Source organism: Danio rerio, chromosome 13, assembly GCF_052040795.2.
Source record: "Danio rerio strain M-AB ecotype USA chromosome 13, GRCz13ab, whole genome shotgun sequence".
NCBI lineage: Eukaryota > Metazoa > Chordata > Actinopteri > Cypriniformes > Danionidae > Danio > Danio rerio.
In genome coordinates, this window is record NC_141033.1 from 19822501 (window position 1) to 19848219 (window position 25719).

Here is a 25719-nt window from a genome sequence, read left to right on the forward strand (position 1 = left end):
TCATTTTTGTATAGCGGGCCAGATTCTATTGATATTTAAAAAAGCCTAGGCCGTAGTTTGGACACGCCTGTTCTAGACCAATGATGCTCAACCCTGTTCCTGGAGATCGACCTTCCTGCAAAGTTCAGCTCCAACCCTGATCAAACACACCTGAACCAATTAATTAGGACCTGAACAGCACTTGATAATTACAGGCAGGTGTGTTTGATATGGGTTGCAACTGAAATCTGCAGTAAGGTTGATCTCCAGTAACAGGGTTGAGCATGCCTGTTCTAGACAGACTGAATGATGATCAGGGGTGCGTTTTCCAAACAACAACGTAAATAGCGGCTGAACTATCATAGTACGATGCATCGTTTGATAAAAAAAAAAACAATGTAGTGATGAGTGTTTTCCAAAACCATAGTTTCTTTGTCACAGATCCATCGTTTGAACCACTTAAGTTATAATGTAAAACACCCATAATGATGCTCTAAACGGGGTGGAGTAACAACTTCTTTAGAGAAAAAACACATGTTTTTTTGTGCGAATTATATTGTTTTACACCCACATGCACTTAAAAAATCCAATATTAGTTTTGGTAAATTAAAAAAATGCAATCGTTTTCTATATTAATTGAAATATATATATATTTTTTTTGAGAATATTTCATATTCTATTCAAAACAAATTAGCTAACACGGATGTTAATCTCATATATAATATATATAAATGGTTGTAATTTACAGTGGGCTATTCATTAGGAAATTAAGAAAAATTCTACTTGAAAAAATAAAATAAATAATAATAATAATAATTATTATTATTATTATTATTATTATTATTATTTATTTTTTTATTTTATTTGTTGAAAAAGTCTACTTTTACAGTTTGACACATTCAAAGCACTGCAGAATTGTTCTAACCAACAGGCTCATATAATATAGTGAAACATTTCTTAATAAATAACCTACTATAAATTAAAAGCATTAACATGTGCTGCATATTTTTGTTTTCACAAGCTTTAGAGACGTAACGTAAATTCCACTTTTAAATAACTGGTCATCTCCCAACAGGGGGGTCCCAGCCCACAAGGGGGCCTCAGCAAGCTCTTTGGGGGGGGGGTTGCGTCATATTTTAAAATTAGTAGAACGATCATGTTGGCTTAGTTCATTTTATACCCTGGCTGACCAAAAAAATAGACAAATTTGTAAATTGTACTCCACAAAAAAAGACACCACTAAAAAAAAAAAAAAAAAAATGTAACTAATTTGCCTTCAGCAGCTAATGGTAATGACCCAGGCGAGGAAGCTCCAAACATTTCAGGTCACAGTGCTAGCAATACTGGAAACATTAAGACAGTTACCTTGCCTATGGTTTTATTTTATTTTCTTGCTGAGGAATGCATGGGACTGTCCATATTAATAAGACATTTGCAGACGACTCATTCTCAATACTGCAAGGTGTACCCAATACAAACACTTATGTTTTGCTATTATATTTTACATTTGGCTATTATTTGTGCACAGACATATCTACATATAATATTAAACAAACATATAGGAGCAATACTATTATTAAATATGGAGGGGGAATCTCAGGCAAAAAAAGGTAAAAAAAAAAAAAAAGTTATAGATTTCATCATGAGCCACGGCTGTGTTCAAAATGACATTAAATATTTTCAAAGTGCACTGTGAAGAGTGAAGAGAGCGCAATTGTCAATATGTAGATTCCAAAAATTAAACTGTAAAAATACTTTGAAAGCAAATTACACCTAAAAGAGATGACTTGAATGCTTTATATATATATATATATATATATATATATATATATATATATATATATATATATATATATATATATATATATATATATATATATATATAATTCTAAGTTAAAATTTTGGAACGATTTAAATGAATTGGCCATTGGAAGGATAACTAGGAATAGAACACAACCAGGAACTATACTAACTACAGCTCTAGAGGTGTAGTTGCAAGCGTATGAGTTTGTGACAGTTTGTGAATGTTCACTGACACAACGGATTTAATAAACGCCAAATCAAGGAACTATGTTTGTAACGACGGAACTTGCGAACTTAGTTGGTTAATGATGGTTTTCGGAAACACACCCCAGATCAATTGTGCAGACAATCATCTCACTGTATAATTACATTTAATAATGGCAAATATAATGTTTGGAAATGTAAATTGTTATTTCAAACTGAAACGCTACAGAAAATAATAGAAATAACCAACTTTAAACGTTTTGTTACTGTATACTTTTACAACAGTACTGTATATTGTGATATGGATACAATTTGGAAATAATTAATAGTTTCAGACTGATTGGAAAGATTTCAAAGGGCAGTCCATCTGAATAAAAAATAATATACAAATTATACGCATAGATAAATACAACAAATAAAAAAAATAAATAAAATAGACAGTAGTTTGTGGCTTTCTGGAGAGTCTAACTGTATTTAGAAATTGAATAACCAATTGTAAATAAAAAAGGCCCCTCTTCCGCCCCCTTCAAGTTCATATAGCTTCTAGGTATCAATTTATGGCCACCTAACAACCAGTTCCATCACAACACAATAGATAAGACTTTTAAATTAAATATTATTGATACATAAATTCAGAAAAGAAATCTGATAATCAATAAACACATAATAAAAGAATTTAAAATTTTATAACAAATAATTTAATAGACTGCTGGACTTCACTACATATAAAAAAATAAAACAAACACAATTAATATTTACAGATGCTCACATTGCCATATCATTGTTAAAACAATATATTATGCAGCCCTAATTTTTACAGTATCATTAAATGAATGAAACACAATTACCTCATCATCACTGAAGAGTGAACTGGATAAAGCATTCTTGGGTGGCAGAGATGTCTTTTTGACCGGAACTGGCTTTGGTGTTGATGAAAACAGGTCCTAAAAGACCAGAAGAGATTGTTGAAGACCATTGAATAAAATAAAATGTAAACACTACAATAAGATTGTATTGGTTCAAATTAGTAGATTAACCCTTGTGTATTGTTCAAATTGACTACCCTTTTGATATGTGCGTGGCTGTTTTTACCCCATTGACTCCCATAATAATGAAATTTTTTGACTGCAAAGCCATGACACCATATAATCATGGATTCTTAATTTTTTTGGTTGTTTTCCCTGTTGGGAAGAGGTCAAATTTGTCATTTTTACTGTTGATCATCAGTTGGCACCATTAACACTTTAGAAAGACCTGGGCAAAAAAAAGTTTCTTGCTTTTATATAGAGTTCTATAAAACAGCAAATTATTGTGTGCGTTAGACATGCACGGATCAGCTAAAATGTCACCCAAATCTGCGGCTTCATGCTAATCTTCCACCCGCCCTCACACATAATTTATCCCATATATTTACCCACATTCATCGCTTTAATAATTCTAATTCTTTGTTTTAAGCATTTTGATAGGTCAGTGTGGATCATTCGTTATTAACAGCAGATTCAGTCAGCTAATCTGCGCATCCCTTGCCAGAGACAATAAAAAGGGGAGTACTGTATATCAAGACAGCACAGGTCCACACATGCATCCACGTAACTTCCAGTGGTATTTTTTACAGTGGTATTGTTTTGCTGTCCTGACGAAGGTAAAAAATCTAAGTTCTTGTCTGACTTTCACCTGACTAGCCTTTTAATTTAACACACACATGATGGTTTATATTTGAGTTAGCTACCAGTCTTGTGGCTTTCATATAAAGCTGTTGCATAGCCTATTACATACCCAGCACTTGATTTAACCTCGTTAACCTTTGCTAAAACACTCCCACACAGCACTTTCCTTCCTTTTGTTTTGTTTTTAATCCTCCCTTTTTAAGTTTCTCTCGAGAAAGGTTTTGCCTCCATTTCTGCTTTAACAAATGTGAGTTAAAAACACAAAGCAAAAATCATTCATAATTAAACTCATCCACCCGTGAACCGCCTACAATTAATCATAATGTATTTTTTTATGACCCGACCCATGGATTATCCGCAGCGCCTGTGGATATAACCGCCATCCGCGCATCACTAGTGTGCATGTGCCATGCTCTGAGAGCTGAGCTGCTTATATATTACTCATTTCAGGAGGCTCGTTTCAAATAAAATTCCTTTTTTAGATGTGTTGTTGTCCTGAAGTCAAACAGCATCTTCAAGAAGATCTCCAAAATGAGTCTGCAGTTTAATAATGCATTCACACCAAACACAGATAAATGTGATTTACATGTTAAGTCGATGCAAAGATGTGAATAGACATCCTGCTGCTTGATCCGTGCGAATGATGCGTTTCGCGCAAATAATTGGTTACTTAAGTTGGGAAATCGGAACTTGAACAGCGGATATTCGCACTGTGTTAATCAATCATGAGCTTTATCTTGTAAGAGTGTGATTATAATGTAGTGCCTGTTGTTGGTGTCCGGGGGGAAATCCTCCTGCTGACACCAGACAACAGTTCATCAAACTGGGCCCGGCTCAGTCTGAAGCACCACTGAAAGTCTCCATCTTCCAGGTATAATTTCTGGAGGAGTTGATGAACTCACAGGGCTGGGTGCATCTCTGAAAGGATCTAGTGCACTCAGAAATGGCGCAGAACAAGTTTACACTCTTTTTCAGACTTCCTAAAGCACATAAACACAGCTATTCTTTCAATAAAATTCATGTTAGCCATTTAGCAACAAGTCACGAGGCAAACAAAAGCCCTGCCCATGACACAAATCCACATCTGTTGTTAAGAGAATTTGAAATGTCCACACGTCTATTTATGCGCAAATAATGTGATTTATTCACGTGTCCTGTGTCTGCCGTGAACAAGCTACCGGCTTGCATGGTTTGGGACTTGTAAAGCTGCGTATCGATGTATTTGCTCTTCAGTGTTTGGACTCTCAGCAGTGAATATTAAACCACACTGAACCGAACTAAACTAAACTGAACTGAACTGAACTCAAACTCTGAAAACTGAACTGACACTTCAATTCACTATAATCTTCTATGTGAAGCTGCTTTGACACAATCTACATTGTAAAAGCGCTATAGAAATATAGATGAATTGAATTGAATTGAATTGAACACAGGATTTCAAGTCTGAAACAAGTCTCATGGACTGGGTTCTGATTTGTTTTCCAACAACTTGAAACTGAAAATCACCAAATTCTCAACCATTTGCCCCAGCAACAGACAAACTGAAATCCACTTGAATTCAATTTGAAACTTGAAGCTCAAGAAATATCAGACTTGTTAAACTTGAGGACTACTCTTGTCACTGTAAGAGACTCCTGTAGGACTCCTTATGGACTTCTTAAAGACGCTCTTTGACTGCAGGCTAAACAAAACATCAAAATAAAGAAAATCTGCTTGAAATGAGTCTCCTGGACTGAGTCCAATTTTTCTTTTTTTTTTTTCCAACACCACCAGAAAGGAAGAATGCATAATTATGATGTCATGGCTTTGCAATCAAAAAATGTAATTATAATTGAAGTCAATGGGGCAAAAACAGCCACCAAAAACATTTAAGTGTCTTTTGATGAGTTTTTGAAAGTTTTCAAAGCGTTTTCACAAAATATGTCAAACTAAGATTTGTCTGCAAAAATCATTACATTCGCTGAAACACAGAGACAATTTTGGCCGAATTAAGATTTAAAAATCACACGAGAGTGGATGAAAACATCCCCAACAGCACACAAGCGGTAACATATATGAATGCGTTAAAGTGAAAGTTCGCCCCAAAATTTTTTTATTCTCACTATTAACTCTCTCTTAATTAGTTTTACTATTCTATGAGTTTTTTTTTCTGATGAAAACAAAAGAAGATATTTTAAAGAAAGCCAAAAACCTGTAACCACTAACATTCATGGTAGGTAAAAGACAGATACTGTAGAAGTCAATGGTTACCAGTTTCCAGCTTTCTTAAAATAAATCTTCTTTTGTATTCAGCAGAAGAAAGAAACTCATAAAAATCTTTTAAACCTAAGGTGAACTATCCCTTTAATGCATTAGTTAACACTGACCAATTTTATGCAATTGAATGTATCTAAATATTAAATCAGGTTTATTTAACGTCACCTCTTCTTCTTCATCATCAAATATTGAGAGCGGAGCTTTACTTGGTTTGTTCTGAGTTGTAGGCTTTGATTTACTTGTAGTTTCACTTGAGAATATCTTTTAAAAAAACAAGAACCAGAACAGTAAGCAAAGACATCAGTAATGTACAGTATGAGGAATCATTATGCAATTAATATAACTAAAACAATTATATTCTGACCACATTTACTATATTTCTCAATACAGACACATCTACGTATAACCGTGCAGTGCATAACAAATTTTATTCTGCTGCTGTAAACTAACAGTACTGGTGATTACCAACATATTATGTATAGGTCTTATATATTTAGTAGTCAACATTTGAAATGGATCATCACCTTTCATGAAAGTTGTCCTAAAAGTATTGAACACCCATTCTTGTCCAAGGACAATTTTGAAAATACTTTTTGATTCTTCATTTTGAATGTTGACTACTGTATTTATTATTAATATAGATATTTTTAAGTTTTACACACACACACACCGGCCATTTTATTAGGTACACCTGTCCTTAACTGCTTTTTAACGCAAATTTCTAATTAGCCAATCACATGGCAGCAACTCAATGCATTTAGGCATGTAGACATGGTCAAGATGATCTACTGCAGTTCAAACTGAGCATCAGAACGGGGAAGAAAGGTGATTTAAGGGACTTTGAACGTAGCATGGTTGTTGGTGCCAGACGGGCTGGTCTGAGTATTTCAGAAACTGCTGATCTGCTGGGATTTCATGCACAACCAGCTCTAGGGTCAACAGAAAATGGTCTGAATAATAGAAAATATCCAGTGAGCGGCAGTTCTGTGGGGGTGAATGCCTTGTTGATGGCAGAGGTTCAGAAGAGAATTGCCAGACTGGTTTCTGCTAACAGAAATGCAACAGTAACTCAAATAACCACTCGTTACAATGGAGCAGCAGAGCATCTCTGATCTCACAACACTTCAAACCTTGAGGCAGATAGGCTACAGCAGCAGAAGACCACTCTGGGTGCCACTTCTGTCAGCCAAGTATAGTAATGTATTTTTAATTTAATGCCATGTCTGCAACCAAGGCTATTTTCATGGTCGGTACATTTAAATAATAAATATTCAATTAAAAAATAAACAAACAAATGAATAAATAAATTAAATAGTGTTGATTTTTAGTGTTGATACATAATAAAAATTCTAAAATCTTTTCTGGTGTCCCTTTGCTAAAAATGTCTTTTAAGAGAGTTCATTTCATAAAAAAAAATCTCCTGAAATCATTAAAAGCAGGACAGTCCAGTAAAGTGTGTTTTATAGTAAGGGGAATTGTGCAGTACAAACACCGAGTAAGGTTTTCACCTTGGTGCAAAAAACCATGGGTTAGTCTTGTATGCCCAATACGACAACTGGCAAAAACCACTTCAAATCTAGTCTTAAAATGTCTTAAAAATCTGTGTGAGATTTTAGGTTGGATTTCATGTAATTTATTATTTTCCAATGTATTCTGTCAGCTAAGAACAGGAAACTAAGGCTACCATTCACACCTGCTCGCCAAAACTAGACAACAGACGATTGGAAAAATGTTGCCTGGTTTGATAAGTCTCGATTTCTGCTGCAATATCCAGATGGTAAGGGTCAGAACTTAGCATGAACAACATTAAAGCATGGATCCATGCAGCTTTTTATCAACAATTCAGGCTGGTGGTAGTGGTGTAATGGTGTGGAGGGTATTTTCTTGGCACGCTTTGAGCCCTTTAGTTCCAATTGAGCATTGTGTCAACGCTACAGCCTACCTGAGAATTGCTGCTGACCATGTCCTTCCCTTTATGACGATAGTGTACCCATTTTCTGATGACTACTTCCAGCAGGATAACGCGTTATGTATTAAAGTGTAAATCATCTCAGACTGTTCTTGAACATGACGATGAGTTTACTGTACTCAAACGGCCTCTACATTCACCAGATCTCAATCAAATAGTGCACGTTTGAGATGTGTGTGCAATTGTGTGATGTTATCATGTCAATATGGACCAAAAACTCTGAGGAATATTTCAGTACCTTGTTAAATCTATGCCACAAGAGATTAAGACGGTTCTGATGGCAAAAGGGCGTTCAACTCAGTACTAGTATGGTGTACCTATAAAAGTGGCCGGTGGTGGTGTATCTATAAAAGTGTTTTTTTTTTTTCTCAAAAAATTGACCTTTTTGCTATTATTCACCTTATATTTTATATACCTTATATATTTTCTTATAATTTCGAACCACCTCTGTCTACGGGCTTGTATTATATCATCTATAATTGCACATAAGCAAAATAAGTGCAGAAACACAGACAGATTCTACTTAAAACATATTAAAACATTAAAACACATTACATAACTCACTACATAAATACATAACTATAAAAAAAAGAGACGTACTTGAGAGTCTTCATCATCTGAGAACAGACTCTTGCTCTGCATTTTTTCTGCTGATCCCAGAGCAGGTGAAGATTTCACTGGTTCAGGTGCATGTCCACTCTGCGGAAATAGATGCCATTAACCATCAACATAGCAGACTCCATCTATGCACAGCACCTACAGCCTTATGTACTATTCACCTTATTCTCCACCGACGAGTGGGCGCTGCCATTTGAATCTTTTTGGCTTGAGACTTCCAGTCTCATTAATTTTTTGATGTTAAAAACTGCTCGTTACGCTGCTTGATGTTGCAATTTGATATTTTCTTATTATATTATTCTACTTGGTCTGTATAGTCATGCAAACATTTGTTTGTAGATCAAGTAGTTTGACCGTTTTCTGCCGTTTATTATTCCTAGTCATTTCTCCCATAGGCGACTGAATTGGAAGTTCTAAGACAATTGCGAAAACAGGCGCACTTCCGCATTTTAGAATAAGGTCAATAGCACAGTTGCTTCTGAATATGTCTACACTGTCCAATCAGACTAAAAGCAAAATATGGCAGAGAAAAACAGACGTAGATGTAGATTATATAAACAAGAAAGACAAAGAGAAAACAACTTGAACCTCTTCAGATTTGGTAGACTCTTCGCTGGTGGAAGGCCGACGTTTCTTCAAACCCTCCAGTATATTTTTAGTGCCAGGCCCAAACATTGAAACGGCTCCAGCAGGAGGCTAAAAAACAAGCTCAATCAGTGGATAAGCAATGACAACAAACATAAATGTACAACGTTAAATCAAACACTGAAATCCCTAAAAAAAGAGCTTGTTTCACTCAAATGTTGATGAAAGCTCAATGAACTTAATAGGGAAAAATTATGAGTACTCAAAAGCTGAACTTAAATTAAGTAAAAGCTGATGTAAAGTTCTTTGGATCGGTACCGGGTAAGGTTTGACTCTTATTTGATGTTTTTTTACACTATAAATCCAATTAGAATCACTTAACATCTTAACATTTGTAGAACAGCCCATTTCCACTGAGAGGTACAGTACGGTACGGTATAGGTCAGTACGGGTAACCTTCACCAGGCTTTCATTTTCACTGCCAAAAGAGTACCTTTTTGGTGGGCGTGGTGTAAAACAGAAAGTTTTAGACGACGTCATTTTTACTCGAGAAAATGTCACAGTAAAGCCGTACGGGTCGTTCACACACTGTCTCATGAGAAGCACTTCTCACAAAACAGAGGCTTTATACACTTAAATACTTGTAAATAAATGTTCATTCCGAACTTTACCATGAACATGATTTGATAATAACTGCAGATCAATGATCTGAGAGCCTACTGTAACATCTGCAATTATATGAAATAGATAAATAAATGCAACATATGAACACACACAGCCCCTTACAGTCTCCGATATGTTATCAATTACAGAAAACTACACACAACATACATTTAGTCCTTGAGTTTTTCGGAAACTTTTCATCCGTGTCTTTAATCTTCACCAGCACATGTAGCCTCTTGTTAGAAAGTAATTTCCTCAGAGTTCATAATAGTCCAAAAGGCGATGATAATAGTTCAACATGGGAGTTTCTACATGTTTCATGTTGCAGAAGCATCATTTGCTGCTGTTTTTTCCGGCTTCACTCCTGCTTTTATTTGTTTCTGAAAGGATCGCATATCAGAAACGCTTTAATGATCACGCGCACGTTATTAATATGAGGTCATGAAGTTTGTTATTTCAAATATAACAGAGACGCATGGCGAGCTCTCTGAAGAAAGTGAAGCCGCTCGCACTTTTAGATAGGCTCGTAAAACAACAACCGGACACAGCAGATTTTGTTCTTCTTGGCTTTGTGGCTGTTCTAGGACGACAATGTTTGTTTGAGCTGGGGTCGACCATGGCTCATTATTTTATCTATACAGTATATTATTACTGTGTAATGTCTCAGCTTTTTTTTTTTTTAATGGCAGTTCTTTTGTTTTCATTCTCCTGCTTCTGCGAGTGATTTATCTCTGTAAACCAATAATGTTCAGCTGCGTGTCTTGCTCCACCTTTTGGTACCCTTTTCTTGTGCTAGGTACCCTTTTGAAAGGTACCAAAGAAGTGGTATGATACGGTTCGCTTTTAGGTACCCTTTGACAGTAGAAACGACCATAAAAGCCGAACCGTACTGTACCGTACCACCCATAATATTCAGTAATATAACTGAAAAATAAATGTGAAAAACTGAACAAATACATAATACACACATTTACATACAGTAAGTAAATATACAGAATGCTGTGCTCAACAATCTGCTAAATCTTGTGTATTTATGCAGGCAAAGACTATGTCTGGGCTACTCAGAAGGTTTGATTCATAAGAAACTTCAAGTCTTAAGGCAGTCATTTTTAACGTTAAAAATCTGCTTAATTTGATGTTTACGTAACTACAATAACATTTTGAGTTCTCCTCATTTGTTTCTATTAAGTACAGTGAACTTTTTTAAATATATTGGAGTTAAATGAACTCAGTTTTACAGCGTGCATACGGATAATTATCAAGCAAACCTTTTTCTCAGGAGGACGCGTCTCCTCCTCTCCGTTGGCACTTATGTCCTGCTGAGGAAGAGCTGAAATGGCTTTCCCACTGAACATTGCTGTATCGTCATCTTCATCCTCATCCTCCTCATCAGCTTCCCCAAACAGGTCTACAGTTTTCTTTGGTGTTTTCTTATCTTGTCCTGATCACAAATTGAAGCATTTATGATTGCCCAAAACAACAATCAGTTTAATAAGCTGCAGGGTAAATGTGAAAGATTTACCAGGGGTGGATTTGCTTTGCGTCTTTCCACTGAAGAAATCATCATCATCTTCGTCATCGTCAAAGAGTCCTCCTCCAATAGAGGCTTTAGGCAGCGCTGGACTCCTGCTGTCGCTGCTCTTTGGAGACTCGGAATCATTTGCTGAGCCAAGTAGGCTGTTACCTGCGGTGAAAATATCTTACTCATTAGTAACTACAGCAAAGTTGTATGTAAAACATTGTGTGGGTATGCAAAGTGAATGCTGTTAATGCTTACCAGGAAAGATAGAGACTGCGCCGGTGGGTATTTTTTTAGTTTTATGAGGCTCTATTAAAGCACATAAAAAGATAAGGTGACTACTATGTAAATTCAGCTTTTATTTATTATATCTGTGCACAGTGAAAATTTCCGAACGACAAATAGACCGGGTGTGGAATAGATATTATCAGCCAGTCATTATGATAAAACAAACATCCTGACGCAAAGCTTGTTAAATAGCCTTTATAAAATACACAAATAAACACATACATACATAAATAAATAAATATTGTTATAGTCTGTCAGTTATTATAAAGGTCAAAACTCACAAATATTTAGAAATAACTGTATGTGTACATTCAGTCAGTCAGTATGTATGACTAAAATAAATAAAAAAAGATAAAAATAATTACTGCTATTTTTTTTAATGGTGCAGTTTTTACAAATGTGCTTTAATAAATATAACTACATTTTAAATATTTACAATTATTTAAGATAGTTATTACACACGAGCATTTACTAAATACACAAATAAATACTAATATTTGGGGGGCATTTCATGTTTTTTCTTTTTTATATTTACAATTATTTAAGACAGCTATTATACATGGTAATTTACTAAATGCACAAATAAATATTATTTTTTGGGAGGCATTTAATGTTTTCTTTTTAATATTTACAATCATTTAAGGCAGTCATTACACGCAGTCATTTACTAAATACACAAACAAATAGTAATTTTTGGGGATCATTGAAATTTTTTTTTTATATATATATATAAACAGTATATATATATATTTTTACAATTATTTAAATATGTTTAAGCCAGTAATTACACATGTTCATTTAATAAACACAAATAGATACAAAAAAAATTGGTAATAAATTAATTTATTTTTTAATACTGAGCAATCTATTAAAATTGTCTACTTAAAAATATCTAAATAAACAGAAACATACATTTAAAAAAAAAGACCAGCAGTCAGCATATATAGCTGGATAACTGGCTGATCTTTAAAATACAAGTTTCTGTTTATTTATATATTTTAAATATCTTTATTTATGAATAAAATAAACTACAAAATGTATAAACAAACAGAAATATATATTTTTACATTTATTTATTTAAAAAGTGTTTCATGGTTCATATTAGATTTGGCTAGGTCTGGGTGATTTGACCTAAAATCAAAATCTCAATTAATTGAACATTTGAACTCCATTATGATTATTGAACGACTATTTTATTGATTGATTTTTATGCCCTCATAGTTCACTGAAAGGTTTTGTATAGTAAATAGGCTCACAGATTACATGTGAGAAAATTTTGAACGTAGGGGGTATTACTTGATTTTAAAATAATTGAACTAAGCACACACCATCTACTATATATGATTATATATCAAACATCAACGTTGAACATCTGAAATTAAAACATCTTATTTCCTTATTAAAAAGGTGAAAATAAATAACTAAATAACCAAAAATTGGCCACTGAAAATGGTTTGCAATAGTGTTGCCATAGCAATGCTGGTAATAGAATAAAATAACTGTTAATAAAATGTTATTTTAATGGCTTTTTTTATGGTATTTTTTTTTCAATCAGTAGAATTTTAGTTATTGCCTTAAAACTGTCTCAAAATTGCTTTCTATTATTTAATAAAATGTTAAATAATTATTACAAATTATTTTTGGTTTACAATATTCTTTTCGGCGTAACCCTAATTTAAACGTCAAACATGATTATAAGCCCTGTTTATACCTGCTTTTTTTTTTTCAAATCAGATCACAAATAAACAACACTAAATACATGTAAAATTAAATTCCAAAACAAAAGAGAAAGTTCTCAAGCGCTCACTCTTTTTGAATGCATACTACCAAGTGGAAATAATAATGCATCCTTGTTGATTGTGTGCTCTCAGTTCACCAAAAACGCATGATAAAGGGATAGTTCATCTACATTTATGAATTTTGTTTTTTAAAAAAAAACTAGAAGAATGTTGGTAATTGATATCCAAAGAACAAAATGTGCTATAGAAGTCATTTTTCTATAGTACATTCTTCAGAATATCTCCCTAAGTGTTCATCAGAAATTTGAAACAAGCAGGTTTGACAACAAGTTAAGAACGATGGCAGAATATTCATTTTTGGGTGAACTATCTCTTTAATACCAAGTGGAAACAGGATTAATGACAGTTATTTACTTACCGGCTGGCTGTGCTACTGTCTTCTCCTTTTCCACTGGTACATTTTTGGGTGCTTCAGAAAACAAATCTCCCTGAGGAACAGATGATATGAACTGACTATTAAAGAATACTGCTAAATATGTGTCTAGTACTTGTGTTTTGTATAAGCATGATGTTAATATTGATCAAACCAACCTCATCGTCATCATCAAACAGGCCTTTGCCTCCACTAAAGAGACCACCCTTTCCGCCAAATGGAGAATATTCCTCATCTTCCATTGTTGGTGGTCTGAACATCTCATCCTGATCATCTTCCACTGGAAAAGCATAGGCATAATATAAGGCTTTATTTTACTACCGATTGCTTTACATTTCTGAAAAGCTTTGGGGCAACAATGGCACAAATGTCAAAATATATGAATAATTAAATACAAGAATAGCTAAACCAAAACATGTTGTACAGTAAACTACCATACAAAAGTCTGAGGTCAGTAAGAGTTTTAAAGCAAATGAACACATAATAATTAATTAGCTAATACTATTACTTATACTATATATATATATATATATATATATATATATATATATATATATATATATATATATATATATATATATATATATATATATATATATATATATATGTATATACACTTGTATACGAGATCTTGTTCTTTCAGTCATGATCCAAAGCGCATAACCATAGGTGCGAGTAGGAACGTAGATTGACCGGTAAATCAAGAGTTTGGCCTTTTGGCTCAGCTCCTTCTTTACCACATTGGACTGATATATATATATCACCGGCATGACCGAAAGGACAAGATCTCGGATACAAGTGAAAGAAATTAAGTTTCCTTCATAAGGTGGCAGGGCGCACCCTCATGGATAGGGTGAGGAGCTCGGAGTAGACCGCATGTTTCAGGCATGTCCCACAGGGAGGAGGCCTCGGGAAAGACCCAGGACATGCTGGTGGGACTATCTCTCTTGGCTGGCCTGGGAACACTTCGGGATCCCCCCGGACAAGCTAGAGGCAGTGTCTAGGGAGATTGAAGTCTGAGGTTTTCTCCTAAGACTCCTGCCCCTGCATGCGATTGCCACCCAGCCCCGGAAAAGCGGTAGAAAATAAATGAATGAATGAATGAATTAATTAGAAAGATTGCATTACAATTATTGCATTAAAGCTTGACTAATGAGAAGGTAAAATACATTAATTAAATACATTCAAAACTGAAATTTGTTTATAACAATGTAATATTATATTTTTATATGATATTTCACAATATTATATACTACACTTTATTTTTCATTACATAAATTGAGTTATAACTTTTTACTATACCTAAATAAACAAAAAAAAAAACATATCCTTAGAAAAAAAATGGTATTTTTAAAAATATATACATTCACCAACATTCAAAGTGAATTATAAAAGTTTTTTTTTTAATTGTCTTAGAACAAGAATGGTTACTGTTCAATAGTTTTACAATTTCACCTAAAACAGGGCGGGGATACAAATGTCTATGTATCAGCATAGTGGAATATTCAAAAACAAGACTCACATCCTATGTTAAAAAAGGAGAGATTGTCACTAACGGTTCAACAGTTTTAGGACAATTTTGATAAAACGTTTTAATCCACTTCAAATGTTGACTACGGTATACAAGTTAAACTTAAGCAAGTTTTTCCTTAAAACAAACAAAGTAATTTGCCAATCTTGTTTTGCTTACCGCTTTCGCTTTAAATTCAAATGAGATTGTGCTCTTTTTTAAGAGGGCGGAGCTAAAAATGCCTATGTGTCAGCATAGTGGCAGATTAAAAACAAGACTACTGTCCTATGCTAATAAGGGAGATATCGTCACGAATAGACAGGGCTTTCCCCCTCTGATGTTACATACAATGGAAAAATGTCAATCAGTGTTTTAGTTTTCATGAAGGTTGATTTTTATTATTAGAAGTTGGTTATATGTTTAAACTATGTTTAAACCCTTTATAAAAGTGATTAGGTCCCCTTTAGGAAGGGGGGAAAAAAATTGTTTTCTCACCCCACTGGTGGAATATTAATCTTGTTTTAAGAAAGAAACACTAATTTTGACCTTTTCCCTTATTTTTTTTTTTTTATCTACAAGTGGATTTAAAAAAAAATTAAAATAATTGTATATATATTAAATAATTTTTAAAATAATTATTTATATCAAATAATGTGCATCCGAAAACACTTACTGACCTCAACCTTTGCAAAATATGGCATGATGATTTGACAAGCATGTGTTATGAAGTGAATACACAGTTGCTCATACCCTGAGGCTTTGGCACATTCTTGGTTTTACTCTTCTTGCTGGTGGTGGATGGGCCTGATGACAATGCTTGAGAACATACAAATGCATGCAGAAATAAATAGATGGAAATGCTGGAAATGTGATAAAAATGAAAACATGTTCATAGCGATCATACATGAGCGATCTGCTTCTGGCTTGTTCTGAGTCTCTCCCTTGATTCTGGCAGCGAGTTCATCAGCGAAGGATGGTACACCAGTGTCCTGAAGACATCGGACACATGACATTTAATATTGTGTTTTAGCGCACACACTTTAATAATTTTATTAAGTATGTCTGAGCTGAGGTGTTCAAAAAATACAAAGACATTGACCTTTCTGAGGTCATCTTCATCTTCATCCTTATCAGAGCCTCCAAAGATGTCAGAATCATCGTTCTCTTCATCAGCATCATTATAACTAGCAATGGACGGTTTCTGTGGAATAAACAAAGAAAAGTTTAACAAACAAGCAGTCTATGCAAGTTGAAGTGCATGGAAAAGCTTTTGTTAAAAAAAGCACAATTTCATCATATTTATATAAATATAGATTTAAGAATAATACTGCTATCAGCTTTTTTGAATTTATAAATGAATCGATTTAAGGTAATACATTTAAAAATAGCCATAAATATTTGAATAAAAACTAATTTACAGTAATTGCAATATAATATGTTTTTTCTCCTTAGGAAAGTCTTATTTCTTTTAGCTTGAATGGAATGAAAGCAGTTTTTAAATTTATTTAAGGTCATTATTATTAGGCCCTTTAGAATCTTTTTTTTTTTATTAAAAAAAATAATAATAATTGTCTGCAAAAAAAAAAAAAAATAAATAAATAAATAAATACACTGTCCTCCAAAAACGTGCCTAATTCACCTAGCTTGCATAGTTAATCTAATTATCCTAGTTAAGTCTTTAAATTCGTCTTTAATTTGAATACTAATATTTAGCATTGGCATCATAACAAAGGCAAAAAAAAAATATTTTTAATTAGTAAAATTTTTGGGCCCTATCATACACAAGGCGCTATAAAGCACAAGACATGTTTGCTCCGACGTGGTGCAACCTTAATTTTCCTGTATTCCGCCACATTGTTTAAATAGCAAAGTCATTTGCGCCACTTTGTATACTCATGGGTGTTTCGGTCTATAAAAGAGGTGTGTTAAGGCCCACTGTTGGTGCGTTGCTATTTTGAGGAACTAAAATAGACTGTGCAATAGATCAGCTGAAAGCAGGTCTAAAGTCCAGCGCAGATTGCAATAGCTGTGCACCTCGCTTACCTATTGCTTAAAACACGCAAGATGTACAGCAATACACAGATATCTCCACAAATTAAAAATAATAAAAGGAATTAAATATTACAAAACACTGCCTCCATGCCTTCTTTATCTCGAGGGGGGATAGGGGGGTGATTGGGAGGCTTTTCCATTTACTCTCGAAAACATGCTTTTTTATAATGATATTATTATTAGTAGTAGTATTTGTTATATGCATATTTATATTTGTTTTATTAAAACAAGTTTACAAGTTTATATTTGTCCACCTGTCGGGTTTTGGACCATATGGTGCATAGGACATGTGCATTTTGATATAACTCAGTTTTTTGAACACACTTCATTATTATTGTTCATTTATTTGTTTGCTGGAAATTAGAACTGAATTTAGTTTTGAAACTAATGTTTGTGCTTAACAAACATAATTAATTATGTAGGCTGATGGATGTCTGTGCTTACAACACTGTTTTCTTATCTACGAATAAGAGAAAAAGAAAGTGAAAGTAAAGGCCGAATGGAGGAGGCTCATTATTTATCCTCGTCTTGCAGATGGTCTGTTTAACTGTTTTAGACATTTAATTTACATATAGGTTAGGTTTGTACCGCTGTAATTAATTTTTTTTACAGTTTGTAACCTTTAATTAAATAGTTTTTTTTTTAAGTATTTGCATTGTATTTGGTTGGGTTCTCCTCTTCATTAGTTACGTGCTTGAGCAGGCACATAACAGGAGCGCTAATGTTGACTTTAAGGCCCAATTCCAATTAATAAGCATTTCCACTTACCCCTACCCCTCATTTTGCGCGTTCACGAGAATGGGTATCGGTGTCCCAATTCTCTTTAGTTTAAAGGCCTAGAGCTAAGGGGAAGGGGTAGATAGCCCTTCGAACTGAAATTTTTCAGGGCTACACTCAAAACCAAGGGGTAAGAAAATTTCCACCAGCCACAACGGCAGAATAGTTGCACCTGTAAGCAAGAAAATCCACAAATTTGTATTTTTTGTCATTATTATTACAAATTTTTTCAACAAACAAGCATATGTTTTAATATATTCATAACAGCGTTTGATTTTTAAAAGAAAATGCTAAAATAAAAACTGGAATAACTCGTCGATCTCATATGAAGCAAGAGCTTGCAATGACATGATGACATGTGCAGGCTGCTGTAGTGCTGTCCCAATTCTTACATTTTGAAGCCCTTTCACTTCACACTCGGTTTTAAGGACCATGGGGAAGGGGTAGGGGTATTAAAATAGAATTGGGCCTTAAACTGTTTATAAGATTTACATTTCCTATTCACCTTTACATTAAATGCTTTTTAACATTTCTTTAGCTTAATTAATAATATTATAATTAATTGTTTAATTAAAAAAGCCTGCTTCAATTGTATGTTTGATTAGTAACTTCTTTGTTTTGTGTCCCATATTTGTATCCCATATCTAATAAGCATAATTAAATATATATTTTAAAAATGGGGAGTATTTACTGGTATTTTAGTGGTTATAAACCTGTGTTTTTTCTCTTTTGAACACTAAAGAAGACATTTTGAAGAATGTTGGAAACTGATAACTATTGACTTCTATAGTAGGAGAAACAAATAATATGGAGGTCAACAGCTACCGGTTTCCATCATTTTTAAAAAAAGATCTTCTTTTGTGTTCTTTCGAAGTGTATGATATGTGAAGGGTGACTACAGAATATAAATTTTTGGGTGAACAATCACATTAACACTGCTGTCAAAGCAAATAGATAATCTATGTGTTATACACAACCAAGTATAGTGTATAAGAACCACAGAAATCTTACCTTCTTAAAGTTGCCTTGGACTTCCTCATCCTGGTCAGAGTAATCGTCCTGGTCAGTGTGCTTTTGTAATATTATACAAAACAACACAGAAATAAACACATTTTTAAGTCTTAAGAAAATTTTGCTTTTTCTTCAATAAATAAAACATTTAAATTATCTCAAAATATTAAATGCAAATTCTGCAACTCAGATAAATGTACATGTACGTATTTATCATCATCTCTCACCTCATCACCATCTTCAACATCACTCTCAAGGACACTGTCTCTGTCACTACCGATAGACATTTCTATAAAGCACAGCAAACAGACCAAAGTTAAAAACAGCCTATGATGACAAAAAAAAATCTTTCTGAAATGAAGATTATGGAAATTTTACCATCACTGGACAGATCTCCAAGGCCAACATCATCCTGATCCATAAAGGCTTGAGACCCGATCAAGTATGGCAAAGGCCGGTCCACATACAGATCCTACCATTGAAAACAAAAGCAGAAACAGTGGTCACAGTGTGCACATGGATATGATTTAGGGTGTATTTTTTTTTATGAAAATAACAATAATCCTAAAAAAAAAAAAAAAAAACATGTTTTAATACCACTAAATGGCTTAGCAGTGGACAATAGGGAGAAAAATGACATTGCCTTAGTTCATCTTATACCCTAGCTGACCAAAAAAATAAAAAAAAATTCATGCAGTGCTTGATAAAGCATAACAAATAACATGCAAGTACTAAATTGTAATAGCCTATATAATTTTTTTTTCGTATACACCAGTGTGGATACTAATATTTTTGTCATTGAAATTCAAATAGGGCCAATTTTAAGCCCAAAGACTTATGTTTTTCAGCCTACTGCTGTATATACTTGCTTTATATTTTACATTAGGCTATTATTTGTGCATAAACAAATCTAGATATAGTAATAAACATACCGCTTGTTTGAAAACTAAATTTTTTGTCATCATTACTGCAAATTTATATGATCAATAATATCCTTAAATGTGGAGTGGAAGCCTTACAATATTGGCAAGGGGAAAAGGGGGTCTCGGGCTAAAAAAAGGTTGGGAATCCCTGGACTAAAATACATTAAATATTACTTGTATTGTAACTCCATTGTAAATAAATCAAATGAACATTTTCATATTCAGGGTATATGCAGGAATCCTATTGGTATTTTTAATAGACTTTAAAAGACCTTCTCAGAATATTTTAAGACCTCATCCTCTCAAGTTCTAATCAGTATTAAATCTTTAACTTAATGAACAGTTGTTAATAAACAGTTGTAGTTAAATGAATCAATGGAGCACAACCATGCAACAGAACTTGGATAAGCTTGGAAGAAACAAAGACTGAAAGAATAAATTATGCCGTTGTTTTCAGCGACAGGCTTAAGCCACAGTTTAAACTCGTCTTTCACCAACCAGGAGTACGCAAACTTACATTTTCCCATTTTGCCATCTGTTTTGCTCTATGGTTTCGCTACATCTGGAGAGCGTCAAATCACCTTCCCGAGTTTATCGCAAATTACGTGACATCACACAGATGGAGGAACTTGCCGGAAACACTCTTGTGGATTGCGCATGTCATAGTTAATATTAGGAGGAAAATAAATATAGTTATGTTTTAAGGTCAAACACTTTGAACAAGAACTTGTAAAATCGTGATTAAGTCTTTTTAATACATTTAAGGGTCTTAATTTTCTCATAATTGATTTATCAACTTTTAATACTTTTGAAGACCCTGTGGAAACCCTGATATTAATTAATAATATTACTGAAATTATTTAAAAAACTGAACAAATATCAATTTACACACGTTTACACATGTAAACAAATAGTCAATGATGGGCTAAAACTCTGATGGGATTTCTGCGCGCGCAGATTCCGCCTAGGCCTACTCATAATCAAATAAATGCTCTAGAAAAACACTTCACCTTTGCTTCCAAAATAGGCTCTACTTTTTCCAGAACTTCCTCATCCTCAGAGTCCGAGTTTCCTGCTTTAATGTCCAGCTGTTCAAAAGCAGATTCCAAGACTTTCAGACCATAGTTGACGGCCTCTTGAACTTTGGGAATAAGTTCTGCTTCCTTCTGTTCTCGCGTCTTCTCCTTTACATGTGTATTAAAAGGTAAAACTGCTAAGAAACATTGTGATTTTCATAACACTATTTCCAGTAGAAAATCATAGCAAAAATAACCTACCTGTTCAGGTTGTCTCTCAGTGGTTTCAGACTTTGGTGTAGGGTCTTCCACCTCTTCATCATAAACTCTCTAATGCATAAAAAACATTAGATTTCACAATACAGCCTTTATTTTAACACCCTCATATTTACTTGGAACTGCTCTAATTTCATCTCCCTGTTAGGAGGTGTGAACAATTGCTAATAAAAACGCACAGTTGTGACACTTTTGAGTCTCAATGGAGGAGCATTTAACAGGAAATGTATAAATATAACAAGTGTAAAACACTCCCTTATTTTCTCACAGAAAATCTGTGATGAGTCAGTGTGGTTTTGAATTATAATCATGTACTAGGTTACAAACAGAAAGCAGAGAGTGAAATTCATTAGCTTTTTTAAGACTCACATATATGTTAAGACCTCTTGCCATTAAGCTTCAACTGGTAAAACTGGAGACATTTTAACTTACAGTACATTTAGTAAATACTGATTTTAAGAAAGCACAACCAATGCCGAGTTCAGAATGCAGGATTTTCAAAGTAGTCGTGTCACAGATGTTTTCACAGTACATGACTATCTGGGGTAGCGTTCCGTCGGTGCGGTGTTTACAATGTAAGATGGATTGGCGACAGGGGGTTTAGCACCGTAATGTATGACTTTACAATAGAAGAATCGCTGACAAATTTGTCTCTGTACACAAATTACTGTACATCTCACAACCAAACACACGGGAGAACTGACACGAAAACAACATGAGGTCACATAGTATATCCTTTGTTATTAATTACATAATGAGAAAGAAGCCTTTAGTGGGGTAGAAAATGAACTCATTTTCCTCATCTGGACTTTAAATGGAATTCGCAATTTCTTTCAAACATTTTTCTTTTTTGAGCCGGTTGTGGTATTGCTCAGATGACATGTCAAACAGACACAGGTGCTCCTGCCAAATTTACACTTGTTTTTCCTCCATTTCTTGGGTCCAATAAACTGTAAAGAAGCACTTTTAACTTCAACCTCATGCTGTAGCTTGCCTGCAGATACCCATACTAGTTGATGCTGTTCTCTGATGGGCTGTAGTTAATCGCAAATGTTATTTTCATCCAAACACATTTCACACGGCATGGTTTTTAAATCGCCGACAGGTCCAGATATTTAGCCTACCAAATATCTCACAAGTGTCAGCGACTCATCTGCGATTCTCTCAGATGGCGCCTTTGATAGTTCACACTGTGTGACTGTTCACACTTGAACAAGCACCGATTTGCCTGTGATTTCAGGACATTTGTCGGCGATTTCTCAAAACCTTTCAAAATGTCTAAAATCATGCAGTCTGAGCTCGGCATAAAGACTCTTAGCTTGTGATAATGCCAAATCAATGCAATATAATTCAAAACTGTAGGAACAAAGAACAAGAATTATTTACCCCTATGAAAGGCTCATAAAGTGAGAAAAATACAAAACAATAATTCAACTAATAAAAAAGGGCTTTGGCAAACTGTCTGACCTTTAAATGAATGAATGAATCTTTAGACTTAGAGGTTTAATACTAACTCAATAAATTATTCTATAGACATTTATCTTGATATTTCAAGGCCTACTGCATTTTCTATCTAGCAAATCTGCTGATTCACTATTTTAGAATTTTAGAATGCAGAATACAAATGTATTATGTGGTATATTTTTAGGTGACTTTTTCATCATGATTCACAAAAAAGATTCAGAATACATTAGTTTGGGCAGTTAGTGATTTAAAATGGTTTAAATGATTTCAAATTATGATGTAAAATCAGTTTTTTTGTGAAATTATGTAACAAAACATTCCTCCTAAGTCAGCGTATGATCATCTCACACAAATACATTGCAAAAATTAGATGCTTTGTTTCCATTTATGAAACTTGTTCATGCTTTTATCAGCAGCAGGGTGGATTACTGTAATGGCCTTCCTAGTGGCTTTCCCAAAAAGAGAGTCAGTTGCAGCTCATCCAGAACGCTGCTGCCAGGATTCTGACCAGATGAGGAAAATCAGAGCACATTACACCTGTCCTCAGGTCTTGACACTGGCTCCCAGTTACATTCAGAAAATATTATTATTGGTCTATAAATCACTAAATGACATTGGACCCCAATACCTTACAGATATGCTCACTGAACTCAGATCTTTATGATCAAATAAATTAGAAATTCCAGTTAAAGCAGGGCGAATCCACCTTTAGCTACTACAGCCACGTCTAGCAATATTTTATCGATTTCAAAAACTGCACATCATCCCAGTATTTGCAGATTATATTCAGAAAAACTATTCATTAGGTAATGCTAATTAATGTATTTACTAACATGACCTAAGCATGACCAGGGGCCTTATGTATCATATATTGTTACATATACACTTGTAATCATGTTTATCTATCCCTGTACATATATTCATATATTGTAACATATACACTTGTAATCATGTTTATTTATCTGCACACTACTGATTATTAATAGCAACCTGCACATATATTCATATATTGTAAATCTGCTCATAGCTTATCCAACCTGTATATAATGTTCATGGTACATCCATCTGTAAATATCACCATAGTTTTCTATAACTGCACTTTATAACTTATTCCTGTATCCTGCACTTGCTGCTATTGCACTGCTGGTTAGACCTAAACTGCATTTCGTTGCATTGTACATGTGTAATGACAATAAAGTTGAATCTAATCTAATCTAATCTAATCAACACTGCTACGCATAAAAACTTTGCGTACGCCAAGTTTCACGCTCACGTTTGGATTTACTAACTATGAAATGAACGTGGAAATGTGCGTTGGTCCATGCCAACTTCATGCCTGGCATACGTGCATTTATTGTGTGTGTTTTTTATTTCCATTGGCGACTCCTAAAGGCAGTTGTGTTAAATTGCACACTACAAAGTGTCTTTAAGCCTTGCAATGGCAGCTGTATGAGACAGGTTCAACCACATATCTATCAGGTATATAAGGCTTCCATGCCATACAGTTGACCAGCCAAACATTAAAGCGCAATTTGCAGCAGTTGCCGGTTTGCCTAATGTAATCGGAGCGACCGACTGCACACACATTGCAATAAGGTGAACATGTGAATCAGAAACACTTCCATTCAATAAATGTGATAATAAAATATGATGCACACACTTATTAAGATTCCTACTTTTCTTCCTCATGATGAAGAGTAGGCAAAATCTGATGTGTAGCAGGGGGAAAAAAGAAGAATGAGTTCATCAGACGCTGTAATCGAACCGAGTTCATGCTCGAATGTGTCAAAACATGTTGCCATGCGCATTACGAGCTATGCCACTCACGCTGTTAAAAGTCACTACAAACTTTTACACCTATAAATCGCACTATTTCTTTTTTTAATCCACTTAGTGCGATGTTCAGAGCCAACTGTGTTAACCGCATCAGCTAAACTCTCCCACTTGACAAACTTGCAAATAAAACCGTTTTTCTCCGGTCTACCTCCGAAAGCAACACCTCCAATTCACATTCTGTTCAAAATTTTTATTTTTGCTTGCTTTTGCCATTGCTTTTTCATTGGGTTTTGCCAAAGTAGAGTCATTAGCACACTCATACGGGGGAGGAGGCAGGGAGGGGTTTTGCGCTCGTGCATTTTGCGCTCAGTTTCACGTTCATTCGGATGTACAAAGAGAATATGCGTGATTCGGCGTACGCAGTGTTTCATACATCAAAATTTTTTACTGCGTATGCACATTTACAGCTTTGTGTCTATGCAAGGTTTTAGTATGACACAACGCAAGTCTTCGTACATGAGTCCCCGGTACTTTTGTAGTCTTTATTAATCATTCTAAAATCATTTTAGCCTTTTTACTAAAATCCAAAGTCATGTTTGTTAACATTAGTAAATGCACCATGAGCTAACTAAACACCTTTACCCTAATGCTACATTTTTACTTCTTTTCAGACGTTTCTCTTGTCTTATTTCTATGTTTTTTACCCTCTTTTTATTTTACTTTGTCTTATGTACAGCACTTTGGTAAGTCTTGTGATCAAGTTAGTTTTTAAATGTGCTCTATAAATAAATTTAACTTGAACTATTTCCATTAACAAATCATCATGAACAAATACTGCAATAAATTGTATTATTCATTGTTTTGTTCATGTTAGTAAATACATTACCTAACATTAACTAATACAACCTAATTGATTTATCAACTTTTAATACTTTTCAAGACCTCGCGGACACCCTTGTGTACATACGTTTTCGATGAACTGTGTGTTGGACAGCATGAGGAAATCATTAAACACTGTATGTAGCTGGCTGTCGGTGGCTTTAGTGTCCCGGATGAGACCGTCCAGCTGCTTCTCGATCTCATGTGTCTTGGACAGCATCCTCTGAGAGAAGTCTCGCAGGAAAAGGAACAGCTGCACAGATACAAATAAACAGCCAATGTAAATCACCTGGACAGCCAAGAAGTAATGGA

General features: G+C 34.3%; 2 protein-coding genes across 36 annotated transcripts in view; both read right to left on the bottom strand.

Moving 5' to 3' along the window:
* The window catches only part of vdac2 (voltage-dependent anion channel 2), a 732443-nt gene that overhangs the window by 382846 nt on the left and 323878 nt on the right, over positions 1 to 25719 (bottom strand). The gene's annotated exons all lie outside the window — the stretch shown is intronic.
* washc2c (WASH complex subunit 2C) overlaps positions 1 to 25719 on the bottom strand; it is a 51315-nt gene that overhangs the window by 22824 nt on the left and 2772 nt on the right. For 6 of the 35 annotated variants that reach the window (XM_087279135.1, XM_087279126.1, XM_087279136.1 and 3 more), the window contains exons 3-20: positions 25496 to 25660; positions 21274 to 21342; positions 21007 to 21180; positions 19452 to 19545; positions 19301 to 19362; positions 19074 to 19133; positions 16333 to 16434; positions 16138 to 16222; positions 15984 to 16049; positions 13882 to 14003; positions 13709 to 13778; positions 11522 to 11572; positions 11267 to 11428; positions 11013 to 11185; positions 9085 to 9192; positions 8479 to 8577; positions 6075 to 6170; positions 2835 to 2930 (exon numbers count right to left, since the gene is read on the bottom strand). In XM_087279135.1, the coding sequence (XP_087135261.1) occupies positions 2835 to 2930; positions 6075 to 6170; positions 8479 to 8577; positions 9085 to 9192; positions 11013 to 11185; positions 11267 to 11428; positions 11522 to 11572; positions 13709 to 13778; positions 13882 to 14003; positions 15984 to 16049; positions 16138 to 16222; positions 16333 to 16434; positions 19074 to 19133; positions 19301 to 19362; positions 19452 to 19545; positions 21007 to 21180; positions 21274 to 21342; positions 25496 to 25660 (1854 nt within the window). Of the gene's footprint in view, positions 1 to 2834; positions 2931 to 6074; positions 6171 to 8478; positions 8578 to 9084; positions 9193 to 11012; positions 11186 to 11266; positions 11429 to 11521; positions 11576 to 13708; positions 13779 to 13877; positions 14004 to 15983; positions 16050 to 16137; positions 16223 to 16332; positions 16435 to 19073; positions 19134 to 19300; positions 19363 to 19451; positions 19546 to 21006; positions 21181 to 21273; positions 21343 to 25495; positions 25661 to 25719 lie in introns of all 35 variants that reach the window. The other 29 variants (XM_087279153.1, XM_087279142.1, XM_087279152.1 and 26 more) reach the window with 8 other exon arrangements.